Source organism: Diabrotica undecimpunctata, chromosome 9 (genome assembly GCF_040954645.1).
Source record: "Diabrotica undecimpunctata isolate CICGRU chromosome 9, icDiaUnde3, whole genome shotgun sequence".
Lineage (NCBI taxonomy): Eukaryota > Metazoa > Arthropoda > Insecta > Coleoptera > Chrysomelidae > Diabrotica > Diabrotica undecimpunctata.
The window spans coordinates 108,270,565-108,288,211 of NC_092811.1; the positions used below are offsets into that span (position 1 = coordinate 108,270,565).

The 17,647-nt window shown below is 33.2% G+C and overlaps 2 protein-coding genes across 2 annotated transcripts in view; one reads left to right on the top strand and one right to left on the bottom strand.

The window, feature by feature from the left end:
- LOC140451278 (uncharacterized) overlaps positions 1–17,647 on the top strand; it is an 862,244-nt gene that overhangs the window by 136,558 nt on the left and 708,039 nt on the right.
- LOC140450384 (adult-specific cuticular protein ACP-22-like) lies at positions 1,469–17,456 on the bottom strand. The gene is made up of 3 exons (XM_072543979.1): positions 17,345–17,456; positions 4,323–4,448; positions 1,469–1,799 (listed from the first exon to the last, which is right to left on the bottom strand). Exons 1-3 carry the CDS (start codon positions 17,357–17,359, stop codon positions 1,575–1,577), a joined length of 366 nt encoding a protein of 121 aa, XP_072400080.1. The 5' UTR covers positions 17,360–17,456; the 3' UTR covers positions 1,469–1,574.

The following is a 17,647-nucleotide window of genomic DNA, read 5'->3' on the forward strand; positions in this document are numbered from 1 at the left end:
TGTTTTTCTATTTTTTCGAATTGTACCCACTAAACTTAATTTTTTTGATTTAAGGCTATCAGCTAGAGGGACACTACAAAACCAATTATCCAGAGTAACATTATTATTACTCCCATAAATATATTCACAAAGTCTTTCTACTACGTCTTGCGTCGCTGTACTAACTTGAAAAGGGCCATTTAGTTGTTTTCTGACAATTCCGTTTAATTATAAGTGGCTGGTATAGAACTGTTTGACTTCGAAAATAGCAAACATTTTTATGCCATATTTATTCAGTTTGCTAGGAATGTACTGCCTGAAACTGCATTTTCCTCGAAAAGCTTCTAGTTTCTTGGCAATAGTAACATAAGCAGAATGAGAATAGCATTTTTTAATGTTACTGTTAAATTTTTCTAGAAATGCTCGTATTAGAGCCAACTTGTATTCTTACATTTCTTGTGTGAATATTATCAAATCGCAGAAACTGCAAAAGAAATTGAAATCTAGGCTTACTCATTACAAGCCGAAAAGTTTTAATACTAGTGCCATCTGTTCTCCAGAGATCCTCTAAATTCATGTGGTTTGCTTTTTTAATACCAGCAAGATAAAGAAGGCCAATTAGGGCTTTGATTTTGGCAATGTCGTTAGCTTTCGCATCTCTTTGTCATCATTTGTAACACTCTCAATGTTTATATTTGTACAGTCAATAACCAGATTTAGCATTTCTTCGTCAAAAATGCAATTCCAGATGTCAATAAGTGTTGATTGAGTTTTAACAAATTCTTTTATAGCTGGAAATCGTACAAATATATTGGTACTGTACTGCGTGTTCTTACATTCTTCGGTGGACAATGTTTTTTCCACTTTGTTAATTTATCTTTGCCTATAAAGTACGGCTCCCTTTTGAAACTAACATTTTCTTCCTCCGTTTGATCGTCTTCAAATTATTGTTCAGTATCACTACATTTAGATCGTTCTTCTACATGGTCAATTTCATTTTGTTCATCACTATCTTCATACATTTCCTCGTCGGTCGATACTTCCTCAAATAATTTTAATAATCTTTGTTTCTCCTTCTCGCAATCCATATCGGTATATCTATAAATATACAAATATATTTAAATATTAAAAATAATAAAAAGAACTTATATCACCTTACAGAGTAAAACTTTTGATGTCTTATCCAAAGCACAAACATGTGTTCACAATACCCGCACCCGGTGTACCGGACCGTATTGCCTAATAATAAAATTACAACGTTCTTTTTTACACTGCACATATACTTCACCCATAGTTGAGCGACGACTGAAGAAGAGGTATATGGAGCTGGAGCAGCAATTCCTAATCCTCCCTACAATCCATACCCTGGAAATTATTTACAGGGCCGGTATGACACACCGTGCGCGAGTAACGGAAGGTTAAATTTTTCAGTTATTTTTCCAAAGATATAGTTCAAAATGTTAAAAATAATAAATTCCTTAGTATGAGTCAACAACTTTTATTGCGAAAAATCAAAACAAACTTAACCTAACACATAAATAACAACATACAACATAGGTAACATCAAAGGGCCAGTCTCATATAAGCTTTAGCTCCTAGTATCCTCCATAACCTCCATGATGCGATTTGCCTTCATATCGTACTTTATAGTCAGCTCCATGTTTACCAGCAACGTATTCAACGATCCTTTTTCTTCCATCAGGTTGAAGAAGTTCATAACGACCCTTAGTTTCTTTGCCGTCCCTGACTTCATGTTGGCTCTTGATGTCATGGTGTTTTAAATCGTGGACGTCATAATTAAACTGATATTTTGGTTCCGCCTGAAACAAAAAAAAAAATGCGTTACCACACAAAACACTTAATTTTGTCAATATTGTTAAATGGTAAAAACTCGAGCTCCACCATTGTTTTACACGTGTTCCGAGGTTTCACCTCTCAGGAATACTTGTGGTAGCTCGAACTAAACTGAAATGCTCTTCATCTATATGACCGGTATAGTAATATAGCATGCCTGAGTACGGTAGTAGCGACCTTTATATGAAGCAACGTTAAGTCAGGAGACTTCTCTTTGATGGTGATTTAGGTGAACTGCAAATCCAAGCTTACTGAAAGCTATCTTAGGAATATTCTTTTATTCCGACAATACAACTAAAGTTTACCGTTGAAAAACACCATCTTTAGCACTTTTTACGTTCGAGTTCGAGCTACAAAAAGTGTTCCTGATGAGAGGTGAAACCTCGAAACGCGTGTAGAATAATGATGGAGCTCGAATTGAAAAGAAATGCAATCCTCTGATTCGTCGAAAAAGGGACCCATCAAATACAGACTACATAGACGTCTTAATAAAGACGTGACAGTCATTGATAAACCAACAAACAAACTTATGTGAATATCAGCAACATTAATAAAACTTTCGTCTAGTCTAATGGATCTTAGCTAACCAGAGCTAAATGTGGTTACAAAGATGATGACTGAACTTTCAACTGAAGAAATAGTTCTATAATATAGTAAGAGTGAAGGAACCGTGGTGCAGGAAATGCGAACTATTGGAAGAAAATACCAAAAATGTTGTCATTCTTTATAAATATGGAATACTTAAGTGACATGAGGTAAGAAAAATAACTATTGAGCCAGAATAAAGTGATGAAGAATAATAAAAAGACAGAGTTTGGTGTAAAACTCGTCCCATGACCAAGTCTCAGAAACAGGAAGTGGATCCACTGATTTAATAAGAAAATAAAAAGACAAGAAACAGAAACAGAAGACATGTAATAAAAAGGTGGTGATCAACTTTTTGCAGCAATCCATAAACTAATAGTACTTGAATGGTATGTATGGCAGAATGAATTGGTACCAGAAAAGTGGCTAAAGGGAATAATATGTTCGTTGCATAAAAAGGGTGATCAACTGAAGTGTAAGAACTATAGAGGCATTACTCTGTTAGCATCTGCGTATAAAGTCTTCGGAATTGAATTGTTTGATAGATTTAAACATTTCGCAAAGGATATTGTTGGTTAACATCAATGCGGATTTACTGCTGGAAAGTCAAGTACACATCAAAGTTAAGCACATAGACAGATTCTAGAACAGTCTCTAGAATATAACATAGATACACATTATCTCTTCGTCGACTTAGAAGCAGCCTATAACAGTGTGAAAAGAACTGCATTATATAATGCAATGATAGGCTTTGGGATCCCACTTAAGTTAGTTAAGTTGACCCAACTAACAATGCAAAACGTAAGCTCATGCGTTAAAATCGAAGAAGAGAACTCTACGTTCTTTGACATTAATAATGGTCTAGGCAGTGGGACGAGCTGGCGCGTCTTCTCTTTAATATTGCCTTGGAAAAGGAGGTAATCAGACAATTAAATATTGGAGTAAATGGAACTATTTTTAATAGATCGATGCAATTCTCGCATTCGCTGACGATATAGTTATAGTGGACAGTAGTATGAGAGACATGGTGCGGTGTTTTACAAGGCTTGCGAACGCGGCAAGTGAATTAGGACTTGTGGTAAACGAGGAAAATACGAAATATATATTGGTTTCTAAAAACCCCCGAAATATCCAACAGAGAATTCAAATTAACAACCATACCTTTGAGCAAGTCAAAGAATTCACATATCTTGGATAGCTAGTCAACACAACAAACACGACAAGCGAAGAAATAAAAAGACGCATAGCAATAGCAAACAGAACTGTTCACGGTCTCCAGACACATTTAAAAAATAAAAATATAAAACCTGCAGTAAAGCTCAATATACAAGACCTTAATAAGACCGGTTTTGATATATGGGGCTGAAACGTGGACCTTATCTCAAAATGATGAAAGACTTCTTGGTATTTTTTAAAGAAAAATTCTTGGAAAGATTTTTGGGGTCGTAAATGAAAATAGGCTATGTCGTCGAAGATACAACTTTGAACTATATCAGTTATACCCCGATCCAGATAATGGGAAATTCGTTAAAGTGCGCGGACTTAGATGGGCTGGACACACTGCTAGGATACGAGATCACTAATATACAAAGAGATTAACATTTTCAAAACCAGAGGGCACAAAAAGTAGACGACGACCACGAAGGAGATGGATTGATGATGTGGAAGAAGACCTACAAATTCTAAGGGTCAGAAGATGGAGGGAAGTTAATGGGAGTGTCGAATTCTTTGTAAGCAGGCCAAGATCCACAACGGATTGTCGAGCCACTTATGTTGATGATGAGAATAAGAAACAGTGCCAATTGCACGTCAAAATAAACAAAAATGGTAATCGAAGATAGTAGATAAATTCAAACTTATGCACATATTTTGCAAGGTATCTAATTAATATAAAATAAACTTACCCTATAGTCAATGTACTCTTGTAAATGATGTTGGTCTCCTCCGTATTCGAGTCCCCCATGTCCATAGTTACCATAATGGTCTTGTCCATAGACTGTGGCTACTGCGATAGCGAAAAAGAGAGCAACCTTAAAAATAGAGTGTCTCTTTATTTATTTTCACATTGACGTTAGAACACTAAATTAAAGTACTGGAATACCGTTCGTGTAATACTGTGACGTTAGTCTTTTGTTTGAATGTTGTATTGTAGCGTTTCAACGTTAGTCTTTTTTGTATAGCTGTGTGTCCTGCGAAGCTCAATTTGAGTTTGGCAATTTTTTTTTAATATCCTCAATTTTTGTCTGTCAGATAAAAAGAGGAACGACTGGGTAAGACCAAAACCAAAAATTGAGGATATTACAATAAAAATTTTAAACTCAAATGGGTCTTCGCAGTCACATTGCTATACAAAAAGACTAACGTTGTAAGGCCACAATACACCATTGGAGACCTTACAACGGTAGACGACCAATTGGAAGACCACAAATGAGATGGATGGACGACATTAAAAGAATAGCCGGAGCAAATTGCAAGAATTTTGCTCAGGATAGAGATCGATGGAAGGATTTGGGCGAGTCCTATGTCTAAAAATGAACGAGAAAAGGCTAAGAAGAAGAAGAAAAATGATTTTAATCAGTACATACAACTCCTCAAGAGATAGATACAGGACTTAATTATACATAAACAAACCACAGAATCTATTCTTTCTCCTATTTGTGCAGTTTCTCAATCGGAGGTTGGATATCATTATCACTATCTTCACTATATTTACCGTTGCTTGGGAAAGTTATACTGAACTACATTTAAACTAAGTAGTCATTCAAATTTTTATTTTTTAACCGTGAGACCGTCATACTTCCAATAGTTCTTCCATAAACTTGGCTGGAGGGAATTGTTATCATTTTTACTAACTTATTTCCTGTTATTTCTATTCTGTCTCTTATTTTCATTGTTTTATCTATATTTTCTAAAATCCAGGTTCCCAGGTATTTGTATTTTTCAACTCATTCTATCGGTATGTCTTCCAAATGTAGGTATATTTGTTTCTATTTTTTTTTTGTTATTGTCGTATAATAAGTCTGGTTACATTCATTTTTAGTCCATATTTTTCATAGAAGGTACTTGACTTCTATGAAGTTAAGTAATTGTTGTAGTTATTCAGCAGAGCTTGTCATTATTACTGTGTCTTCTATATATCTTATGTTATTGATAATTTTTTCGTTAATTATTCGATCACTTTCACATGTCAGTGCTTTTTTAAAAATAGACTCACTATATACATTGAATAGTTATGGAGATAAAATACATTCTTGCCTCACTCCACTCCTGATTTCAATTTCTGCACTGGTTCGTTATCTATTACAATTTGTAATCCTTTGTTCCAGTAAATGTTTCTTTTTATCCTATTCCAAGTCCATTTGGTCTATGTTTTTTGTCTTTAGAATTTGAACTAATTCCAAATTCGAGCTTGTTCAAGAATTTATGCATCTTGGTTCTCTTGTAGATACCAAAAATGATATAAACAACTAATTAACAGACAAATCCTTTTTGCTACTTACTTTGGTCTACTAAAACAATTAAAATCAAGAAATATCTTAAGAAATACCAAAACTAAAATGTATAAATCCTTGATAGGGCCAGTTTTAACATATAACTTAGAGACCTGGATATTTAAAAAGTTAAGAAAGCACTTGAATCTTATCAAAGAAAAATTTTAGGAACAATTTATGGAGCCATAAATGACGATGGATATGGAAATAATGTTTTAATTTTGAGCTAAACCACCTAGATAGAGAACGAAATATCATAAAAATAATTCAAATAAACAGCTGGAGATCGGTGGGGCATTTCTTAAGGATGAAAGATAAAAACCCGGTTCGACAATCAATATTCGAAATATCTATGAGATAGAGAAAACGAGGAAGACCAAAAAACGCTTTTTGAACGATGTGAAAGCAGATCTACAGGTACTGGGAATAAGGGTTTGTGAAAGCCTGGCTTTAAATAGGGGTCGCTGGAAGAAATTTTTACGGAAAGCCAAGAGTTTTCAAGGGCTGGAGAAAGCAGAAATTGGAACAAAAAGTAGAAATCTGAGAATTTCGTAGTTTTCGAAATCAAAATTCAGATTATTGCCCAAATTTGTTCCTTCTACAATTTTCAAAATGAAACAGTTGGTGAATGGACCGACATGGGGCATCTAAATTTGCATTCCACGACATATCGATTCACCTTTCAGATAGAACCTTTCATGAACTAGTTTCTTATACTCAAAACGGGTAAATCAGGATACAGAAAAGACAGTTAAGCTTTGTTTGAGTGTGATGTTCTTATATTTATTATTTTAGAGACAGTGGCGAGAATAAGGATTCTTCAATTATTTTATAGAAGATCAGCAACGATCGTCTGGCAGCAATTACAAAAAAATTATCCATGAGGGATTTTAGAGTCAAGTTTAGAATTTAGTAGAAATTTTTCAAAGGCGATTGTATAAAATGCAAAATGTAACTGTGTTTTTGAATTGGAATTGACGGGGGTGAATTTAATTTGATTATTGATTTTAGATTGACCTGTGCTTGAAAGTGTTAAGACTCTAGAAAATCGAAAGATACATACAAATAACGATAAAAAGTTAACTATATATATATATTATATATACATATATAAATATATATATATATATATATATATATATATATATATATATATATATACATATATTGATAATCTCATTAAAATAATTAATCCTTAATCTTTTAAATATTCCATTTAATTGGACTGCTGGTTGCGTGTGATAAATTTGACGTACTTAACAATATTAGACCGGCACAAATAATCAGCTAAAGTGTTTTCAAATTTATTAAACTAAATTGGACAGTCTGTATAATTCGGCTATCTTTATTAATTTTTTTAACGTCTGGTATCCTTGAATCCTTTAATCTTGAAAACAAAATATTGTGGTAATTTTTTACATTGCCAAATTTCTTATATCATCAACATACTTAACGAGTACGTATTTGTCAGTCACATATTAATAGCTTTAGGGAAACATATGTATGTAATAAGACACTACATATTTTCTGCTTGTTGCATCATTTGTTAAAAACGGTAAGATTAATTAAGTTATCATCTGAATGGTTTTAACTCTAGAATCTACAGATACATGCAATTCTGCATTACTAATTTAATGTGTGCCACAAATATACAGATTTCAATCAGAGAGTAAGTATCCGTACAAAAAATATGACGTCGTCAAACTCAAGCACGATTATTATTGTCATGCTTATAATTTACATATAAATATACAGTCTGTCCCAAACCCTTCTTTCAGTGCGTCACTAATTTTGACGTCATATAGGATTTTAAGAATGTCGAGAATTATTGCATGACATTTTAGTTAAATCTGACAGTTGCAGGATTGTAATCGGCTAAATGTGAAAAGATTATTTTTTTAAAATGTGAAGTAAAAACTTTAAGAATTCAATTTTTTTTTTACTTTACATATTAGAGGTCCCGTCCTGTATAAAAAATTTTATTGCGCCTTATATTGGAACGGCATTTTGTCATAATTGCTATTCTATACATTCCAAAGAAAGTGCTTAATTAGCTAAGATTTATTTATGGATTTATTATTATTTATTATTAACACTAAGGAATTGGAATGTTTGTTTATTTAAAATAACGCTTCCTCCTATAGAATCTTTTAAGAGTTGACTGCGAGATAAAAAAATTTACTGGCAATTGCAAGGCATCAAAGCAAACATTCCTGTGATAAAATAGCATCGATTGAAATCAGTCATATTCGGATAAGTAATTTTCGGAAAGTTTCTGTGGCAGCCATTAGTTTAATTTTGTGAAGATTTATCATAAAATCGTGAAAATAGTTTAAATAGTGAGTTATTCTACTAGATTGGGTGTGCAAATGAAAGAGTGTTATGAAGTTTAAGTAAAAAAACAATGGACAGTTTAAATAGTAAAGCAGTTGATTTTTGAGTTAATCTATCAGTTTCGGTATGCAGATGAAATAGTGTTAATGGAGTTTACTTAAAAAACAAGATACCGAATGTAAGTTTATGTAAATAGTTTAAATAGTGAAGCAGTCGATTTTTGAGTTAATCTACCAGTTTCGGTATGCAGATGAAATAGTGTTAATGGAGTTTAGTTAAAAAACAAGATACCGAATGTAAGTTTACCTTCTTTTTTTATGAATAACAAAAATGAATATTATATTTCAAACAATCCACAATCCGATTCAGAACCTGATTCATTAAAATCAATGATTACAGGGGATATGTGGCTGGCATCAATTATATCTTATATTTTAATAAAATGTGGTTCTAAAAAGAACCGTTTTAATACATATGAATATCTTCTAATTGAAAATAATTTAATAATTTTAATATTAGGCTTTGTTCTTTCTCGGTATATCTCGGCATATTTAAAATATTTTTATGACAATAAATACAAAATTAAATTTTCACTGTAAAATGTCTGAAAATACTAACCTGGAATGACAATTATCATTTTATCAGTTGACATTGTCATAGTACTGTCACTATTGAGACCATCTGCGTCAAATTATATTTATGCGCATCATTGATTGGATATCTATTTAGCGCATTCTAAACTCCAACCAATTATATATCCGTAAGTAGAATTCGCTTTAATATGCAAATACCCGTGAACGATACATAATTTTCTAAGTTTTATGTATAATAATCACAGACTTACGTTTTTTTCTGTCACTTCTAGCTTAACGCGTTAGAGAGAATTCGATCAACTATGACGCACTGAAAGAAGGGTTTGGGATGAACTGTAATAACAAAATTTTACTTCAATCAAATCAAGATTATATCTAAATATAATGGAAGATAATTTATTGATGATACTCCTAATGCCAATTAAGTAAGAGCAAAAGAGATGAAAACGTAAGGTTTTAAGCCAGTTGTAACAAAAACTATAGATAGAAGAAATATAGCAACATAAAAATATTTAGAAAACAAAAGCAAAGAAAATAAAAATGAATACGAGATGGTGAGAAAGAAATAGGGTATATAAAAAGTCTGTAGGAGCAAGAAAAGAGAAAGAGAGAGAATTAAAGAAGGACACTTAATACGACTTAAGAAGCGAATACTGAATAAAGCTTTTCAACGAATAACTTAACGAGAAACTGTCTGAAGATAATGGAAAGCAACTTATAGAGAGTAGGTAAGGACCAAGTTACTTCATTAGGTTCTAAAAGAACTGTTCCAGGTATTTATGGAGTTGGCAAATAATTTTCCTAGTGACAGACAGACAATATGTTGAGTAAATTTCTGTACTCTGCTTGTTAATCTATGAAATTGTGATGAATCTGACTTAACTATTTTTAAGCTATAAGTATGTTTACGTAGTGAGCCGAATGTTATAATAACACTTTTATCTTTGATCTACAATATTTCTCGAGTAGACCACTTTAAATTCCTTTTTCCGTTTTGAGACATCCTTTACTATGCGAGTTTTTGATAAACAGTAAAATGGTTCTGGTCCAATAAAAAGAGTATGAATTTTTTCTTTAGCAATATTATCAGTAATCACATTGCGAACAATTTTCTATGCCCCGATTTCCATTTTGGCTAAAATCAAACGTGAAATATCTGGGAGTGACGCTACACCAATATGGCGGAGGGCCCTACAGGGTGTTGTGAAGTCAGTCGTCCTTTACGCAGCACCAGTCTGGAGTGCGGCGGTAAAGATACCGACCCACGAAGGGCTCATGAAATTAGTGGACAAAACAAGTGTGTTGCGAGAAGCTTGCGCTTACAGGACTGTATCTGCGATAGCCTTGTGGGCTATTACGGGTTGCATGTGATAGCAGTAGAAAAGAGACATCTCTATGAGAGAATAGAGCATTTGACTACAGCCCTAAGAAAAGAAAAAAGGAAAAGATCAATGGAAAGATGGCAGGAATAGTGAAACAGCACGGAAGATAATTATTGCCCAGTGGAATAAGATGCTGATCCCGAGCCTAAGGGACTGGGTGGGCTGTGGTTACAGGTTACTGAATTACTTCCTGACGCAAGTACTAACAGGACACGGGTGTTTTAGGGCCTATCTTCATAAGTTCGGAGAGACAAATAAAGCCAAATGCCTATACTGCGAACATTCCGACACTGTTACTCACACAATGCTGTGGTGTATAATATGCGGATAGTGGAGAGAAACAAAATATATACAGAAATAAGTATGAACTGTGTGACTGTGAGAGAGATGATCGCGAAGATGACGGGAAGTAAGGAGGGATGGAATAGTGTATGTATAGTGAATAGTACATCCGAACAGTCATTAATGAGAAGAAAAAAAGGCTTTCGTAGCCGTTATTTTGTAAAGGTACACTGTTATTGAGGGTTTATAGGCCATGCTCTAAAAGTGTTTGTTCATCTGCAACTGTGAAAGTCATTAACAAAAGCAATGCGGAAACGGTAGTGTCATTATTTTGCTCACTGATTATAGGACGACTATTTGAGAAGAATTTAAATATTTTTATATTAATTAGGTAACAGCATATATAAAATTATAAGCATTTTATCATATAACGATAAAATATATTTTAATTCTTGATTCAGTGCTCCCGGAAATTAACAGTATCATAACATCTATGTATTTTTGGTGCATGTAAATACATTAATGTGCCAAAGTCATTGAAATAGTAGCACAAGCTTTCATTTATTGCGATGGATATCTCTAAACTAAATTGTAAATATTTTGAAAACGTCCAATATCAAAAATATTTTAGATTTTAGATGATGCTACACAAAATCTATTAACTAAAAAAAATTAATCAAAAAGTTGTTTTTACGATTCGACGTCAAATGTGTTGAAGATATCTTTTAGATCAGATCTTCTCTACATTTGACGTAGAATCGGATAAATAACTTTTTAATTGGTTTAGTTTTGATACTAATAACTACCTACATAAATATTAACGAAAAAGAAAGAGCTGTTCGCAAACATAAGTTAAACTTCATTAAAATATCAAAAAAATAAATCTGTATCTTACGAAGCTTTATCTACGTTAAAATAATCATAAAATTTAGTAGGTACCTACCTTCTTAAAAACCTTTGCAATAAATATTTAAATACTTCCTTTAGCTCTCACTGTCTAAATACTTCATTTAAACTTGAATATCATGAATAAAAAAAATTGCAGGAATTTTTAGTATCATTCTATATTTTCTCAGATTGGTGTTTCAAACCATTGTGGATAATATCTAATCTGTACAAGGAGCTGTCACATATATTTGAAATAACAACATCGCAAGGCAAGACCTCAAGACACCGCAATTAGATGACAAAAGTAAACAACTGGAGAAAACAAGTAAAAAGAAAAGTTCGATTGTATCTGGATTAAAAATAGATACAAATGATGATAAGAAATCGAAGCATTCATATTACTAGAACTCCATGCAGGGCAGATAAAACTGAGAAACACAACAAAAATAGGAGAAACAATCTACGTCATAGAATCAGAAACCATCACGGATTAAATTGGAATATTTAATCAAAAAAGTAAGTTGAAGCACCATAAAAATCACATCTTCATAAATAATGATCTGGCATCAAAAGAAAAGGAAATACAAAAAGAAACAGTTAAAATACCAAAAGAAAAAAAAGTAAAGGAAAACAGACAAAAAATGGCTATAAAAAGTTGATTGTGAACAGAAAGGAATGGATACGAGATGAGGAAAAACAGCAATTAAGAGACAATACCAGAGTAAAATTACTAAAAAAAGTAGTAGAAGAAAAGCAACTGCGGAGCTGCGATGCCGAAATGACAAGGAAAAGGAATACTACTATGGAAAACGAAAAAATAAGCACAAAAGAAAGGCAAGAATCCAAGGAAATAGTAAAAATTGGGACATAGAATGTAAGAAGTACTTATGTGCACGGAGCTTTAAAAACTTAGATCATATAATGGAAAAATATACACTAGATATCCTTGCTCTGCAAGAAACGAAACAACTGGCAAATGAAATAATAAAAATAGGATAGAGCACCCTGTTCAAGGGTGGAGGGATCAAGAGATATTTTGGAGTAGAATTCGTGGTGTCCAAAAAAGTAAACAAAGCAGTTGTAGATTTTCAAATAGTATTACATCGAATATGTTACTTGATAGTAAGGGGAAAGTATAGAAAGATAGGTATTATTAACGTACATATGCACACTGAAGATAAAGATTTAGAAACCAAAACAGAGTTCTACGAAAAGCAAAGCACCCTTATAGGAAATAGAGAAATATTATATAAATATAGTCATTGAAAACATGAATGTGAAAGCCGAAAAAAGGAAATATATCAAAGAATAAGAAGGGGACGAAGTTTGCATAGGGAATCAAATGAAAATGAGATCAAGTTAATCGAATTTTCTCGCGAAATATATGGAAATGAGAGGAGACAGAACAAATGATAGCAAATATATCAAAATGAAAGGAGTAGAGGCTGTCTATAGTTTTAAAAAAGTGAAATAATTTGAATACTTAGGAGTAACCATAACGAACACGGAGAAAGAAGGAAAAGGGATAAACAAAAGATTAATAAAGTAGAGCAGAGCGGTAGGGTCTCTAAATTCGATACTGAAAGCAAAAAATGTTTTAAGAACAACTAAACTGCGAGTTTACAAGACAGTTTTCAGACCCACAGTGACGTACGCGAGTAAAACGAACAGGAAGAAAAGAAAGTAGAGATTTGTGAAAGAAAGGTGCTCAGAAAATTTTTCGGACTAATACAGGTGGCAGAAAATATTTGGAGAAGACGAAGAAATAAAGAAATAATGAAAATGTATGGAAAAGAAATAATTACGGCCAAAGAGCTAGAAGGCGGTCACATTATACGAATAACAGAAAACCGAAATGTTAAAACAATACTGAAGGAGGAAGAAATGGGGAAAGAGAAGAGGGAGTCCAAAGAAAAAATGGTTGGAAGCAGTAAAACAAGACTTGTCAGAAATGGGCGTGAGAGAAACGACATCGCAAGAAATAATCGATAAATATAACAAAAGACAACAAGAATTAGCAGTAAACTCAGTAAGAAGGGGTATTTTTAAAATAAGTTACGTGAACAGAGCAATTAAGATACGGAAGTTATGATGCCTAGGCCGTGTGATAAGAGGAGATAACTATTTGTTATTTCAGATGATGATAAAAGGGAAAATAAAAGGAAAGAGCATTATGGGAAAAGGCGCCTTTCCTAGTTAAATAATCTAAGAAATTGGTACAAATGCAGTGCTGTAGAACAATTTAGAGCTGTAACGTCAATAATGATGACCAATTTGCTTAAAGGAAGATATATACACGATATATAAAGAAGAAGAAAGAATGAATAAATTTTTAATACAATTATCAATGTTCGAATAGAAATAACAAACAATGGAAAAAGAAGTGTAGGACACTTTTTAAAAAGATGAAGCGAAAGTTTGTAACACCACAGGCAATAAGAGCCTAGAAAGTGGAATGAAGGACAAAAAAAAACTCAACAGCGGCGCCCAACAGAATTTGGTTAGGAATAAACACAAGAACTCAAAAACAGACCGGACTAGGCAGAAAAATAAACGAAATTTGAATGGGCATGATATTGCAGCAGTAGAAGCTTCACATAACTAGAAGTACACAGAACAACACAATAATAGTAAAAGTACAAGCAGAACTAACTGATCCTATTGACACTGGCAATGGGATAAGACAGGGAGATTTCCTGAGTCCTCTATTGTTTAACCTGATTATAGATGAAATAATAAAAAAAATAAGAACTTAAAATGATACCAAATGGGAGAAAAACAACTCATACTCATAAGTAAGATGTAAATTGAAGCTGGACGCTTAGATATAAGACAAGTGATGGAGTTTAAATATCTCCTAAAAACACCTAGAAAAGTTGATGATAAAACGCTATGGGACAGAGCTAGAAGTACAGATATACGACGTAGATGCAAGGTGGAGAACATGAAGAACTGGGTAAGAAATAGAAGAGTAGAATGGAACGATCATATAAGCCGAATGACAACAAATAGAGTAGTAAAGACGGTAAGAGACGGATCCCCTATAAGAAGACGATCAGTAAGAAGACCATGAAAGCGAGGGAACGATAACTTACTGAAGGCACCTTGAAAAACAGACAGAGTCATGTCTACATAAAAAGAAGAAGAAAAGGAAGAAGAACTAGCAGTACAATTAAATAAAGAAAAACATAAGAAGCAAAAATTCAAAGAAGGATAACGAAGGGTAACAAAGCTTATTTCATACAAGATTTATAAAACTGTCAGTATACCAGTAGTATAATGGTTAAAACATTAAAACAAAAAAGAACTTTTTTGCACTGAATAGGAATAAGTAGCACTACAAAGTCCAGATCAACATAAAGATATCTTGGCCGATTTTATTAATTATGAAAAAGGCATTTCATGGTACATGGTACATTATGACAAGTTAATTAAAATGTTGAGAAATATTTACAGATAAGTTAGGAGTTGATAGATAAGGTTACTCTTCTGTAACGACAATTAAAAATTTTAACTTCAGAAATGCATATTTAAATGTTACATATGATCAGTTGTCTTACATGATGTCGAAGTATGAACCTTAAAAATATCTACTATAAAACGCTTGCAAGCTTTTGAAATCTGGTTGTATAGACGACCACTAAAAATACCGTGGACTGCTAAGTAATCAAATTAAGCAGTTCTCAACAGAGCAGAAGCTACTCTTTAGCTGATTGATAGCGTCAAATCCTGGGAAATACGATACCTTGGACATATAATGCGGGAAAAGTGTATAATATTCTTCGACTGATTATGATGAGTAAAATAGAAGAACATAGTGGAATAGGGATGCCAAAATGAGAGAACATAGATTAAAATGGTCATATTCAACGTCGAAATGTTAACACAATACGAAGTATTACTGATCTGCGAGTAACTGGAGCGAGTAGGAAAGGATAACCAAAGAAGGCCTGGTAGAAAATGCTTAGGCTGAATATGTCGGTAAAGGGTATTAATAGTGGTATGAAACCAAAATAGAAACTTACGGAGAAATGTAATTAGGGAAGTCGATACTGTATAGGCATAAATACAAAGAGAATGATGATGATGATAATATTGGCATTTAACTTCAATAAGATGGAATATCAAAAACTATTTAACATACCTACATAATTTAATTTTTTAAACAGAAGCCAGGTAGAGTTGTACGCTCTACTGTTTAACACGTATTCGGAAAAATCATTTATATAGTAGAGAAGCCTTACAAGATTAAATAGATAGTGTATCAATCAATTGCAAGATAATTATTAATCTTATCTGCGACACACAAAACACACCGTACTACTAGCAAATAGGACTACAAAATATAAGAAACCATATAGTACAGATTACATCAAAACGAAAACTTGGAATGTATGCTAAATGAGGAATGGAATCGCCTTAGAAAATCAAAATTCAATTAGAGAATGCTCCAGAAGTGCATTCAATTGCATGAGAAATATAATCTAATGTAGCTTGAAACTCAATGTGTAGTTAAGAATGAGGAGTCTTCGATCTTACAGCTGCTCCATCCTCTTATAGGGCGCTGAAGGCTGGAGACTATTAACAATTTATGCAAGCGCCCGAAATCGTGCGAAATGTGGGTACTATTGGCTCATGCTTGGGATATGTTGAACTTATTACGTCACAATACGGTGCTAGAACATGCTTTTAAGAATTTGGATTGGATGATAAAGGGAATAAAAATAGATGGAGAATATCTAAACAACTTACGTTTCGCCGATGATATACTTATAATAGCTGAAGATCTAGGTATGGCAAGAGAGATGGTACAGGAACTCGTTGTGGCTACAGAAAGTGTAGGTTTAAATATAAATATCTCGAAAACAAAAATCATGACCAATTTGGTACCCAACCAGAACATCAGTATTGGTGGGAAAGAAATAGAACTCGTAGATAGATATAAATACCTGGGACATGAAATTATGATTGGCAGGGATAACCAGACTCATGAACTGAAGAGAAGAATCGGCCTTGGGTGGGCAGCATTTGGAAAACTGAGAGAAACTTTTAAAAGTAAGCTGCCCACATGCCTAAAGAGAAAGGTATTTGATCAGTGCGTCTTCCCAGTCTTGACGTACGAAGCAGAAACACTTACCTTAACAAAAGCAGCAGCTACCAAACTGAGAGTCACGCAGAGAAGAATGGAGCGGTCCATGTTAGAATGGTCCGGAAGACAAGAGAAGCGTCGGTCGACCACCTACAAGATGGACTGACGATTTAAGAAGACTCAATAAAAACTAGATGAGAGCGGCGCAAGATAGACGGGGTTGGAAACATGAGGAAGAGGCCTATGTTCAGCAATTGACTCTTGAGGCTGGATGATGATTACGTCACTAATGAAATAATTCTGTAGCGAATTGGACAAGGAAAATCATAATAATGTTTTCTAACCTGATACATGAAAGATACCTTCAAAATATCGGTGTAGTACCCGAGTGAACATAACTGTAAGAAGACACACAAAAACAGACTACAACAAAAGAAAAAGTTTGTATATTTGGGATGTAATGTAAATGAGAAATGGAATTGCCTTAGGAAATCAAAGTTCAATTAGAAAATACTCTAGATGTGCATTCAATCGCATGAGAAATACATCTATTCCAACATGAATCTCAATGTGTAGTTACGAATGAGGAGGCTTCGATGTTACAGCTGATCTATCCTCGTATAGGGCGCGGAAGGCTGGAGACTATTAACAAATTATGTAAGCATCCGAAATCATTCGAAATGTGGTAAAGAGACACGAAAAATAAAAGGAACTTGATCAAACATCAAAGTATAAGTTGTAATAAATAAGGTACAGGAAGCTTTAAAAAACATAAAAATGAATGAAAAGTCAATGATTAAAAGAAGGAACTTATCGAAATTCTTTTAAAAATCAAAATTTTAGAAACTTCAAAAATAATTTACTTACAACGGCACACCTCATGATGACTTAGAATAGTACCTATGTGTATTTGTTACACACTGTGTGTTGACTGTAAATCTACGTTAATTAAAGCCCGCTTATATACTTACGATTAAATGAAAATTTGCGTGAAAGGGTATTTTTATATTAAAACCTCTAAAAGCAAATATTACGTCTGTTATGTATCTATTATGTTAATTGTGACAAGTTATTTTAATTTGATTTGAGACAGAGTCGAATAACCAAATGTAAGACGCCTACTTTCCATCTAATGCTTAATTTATATATTTATTTTGATGTATTGAATGA

Bases quoted from the DNA above. Each gene is read 5' to 3' on its own strand.
- LOC140450384 (XM_072543979.1), bottom strand. The intron at 1,800-4,322 runs GTAAGTTTATTT...TTTTTGTTTCAG, and splicing joins AAGAGTACATTGACTATAGG to GCGGAACCAAAATATCAGTT.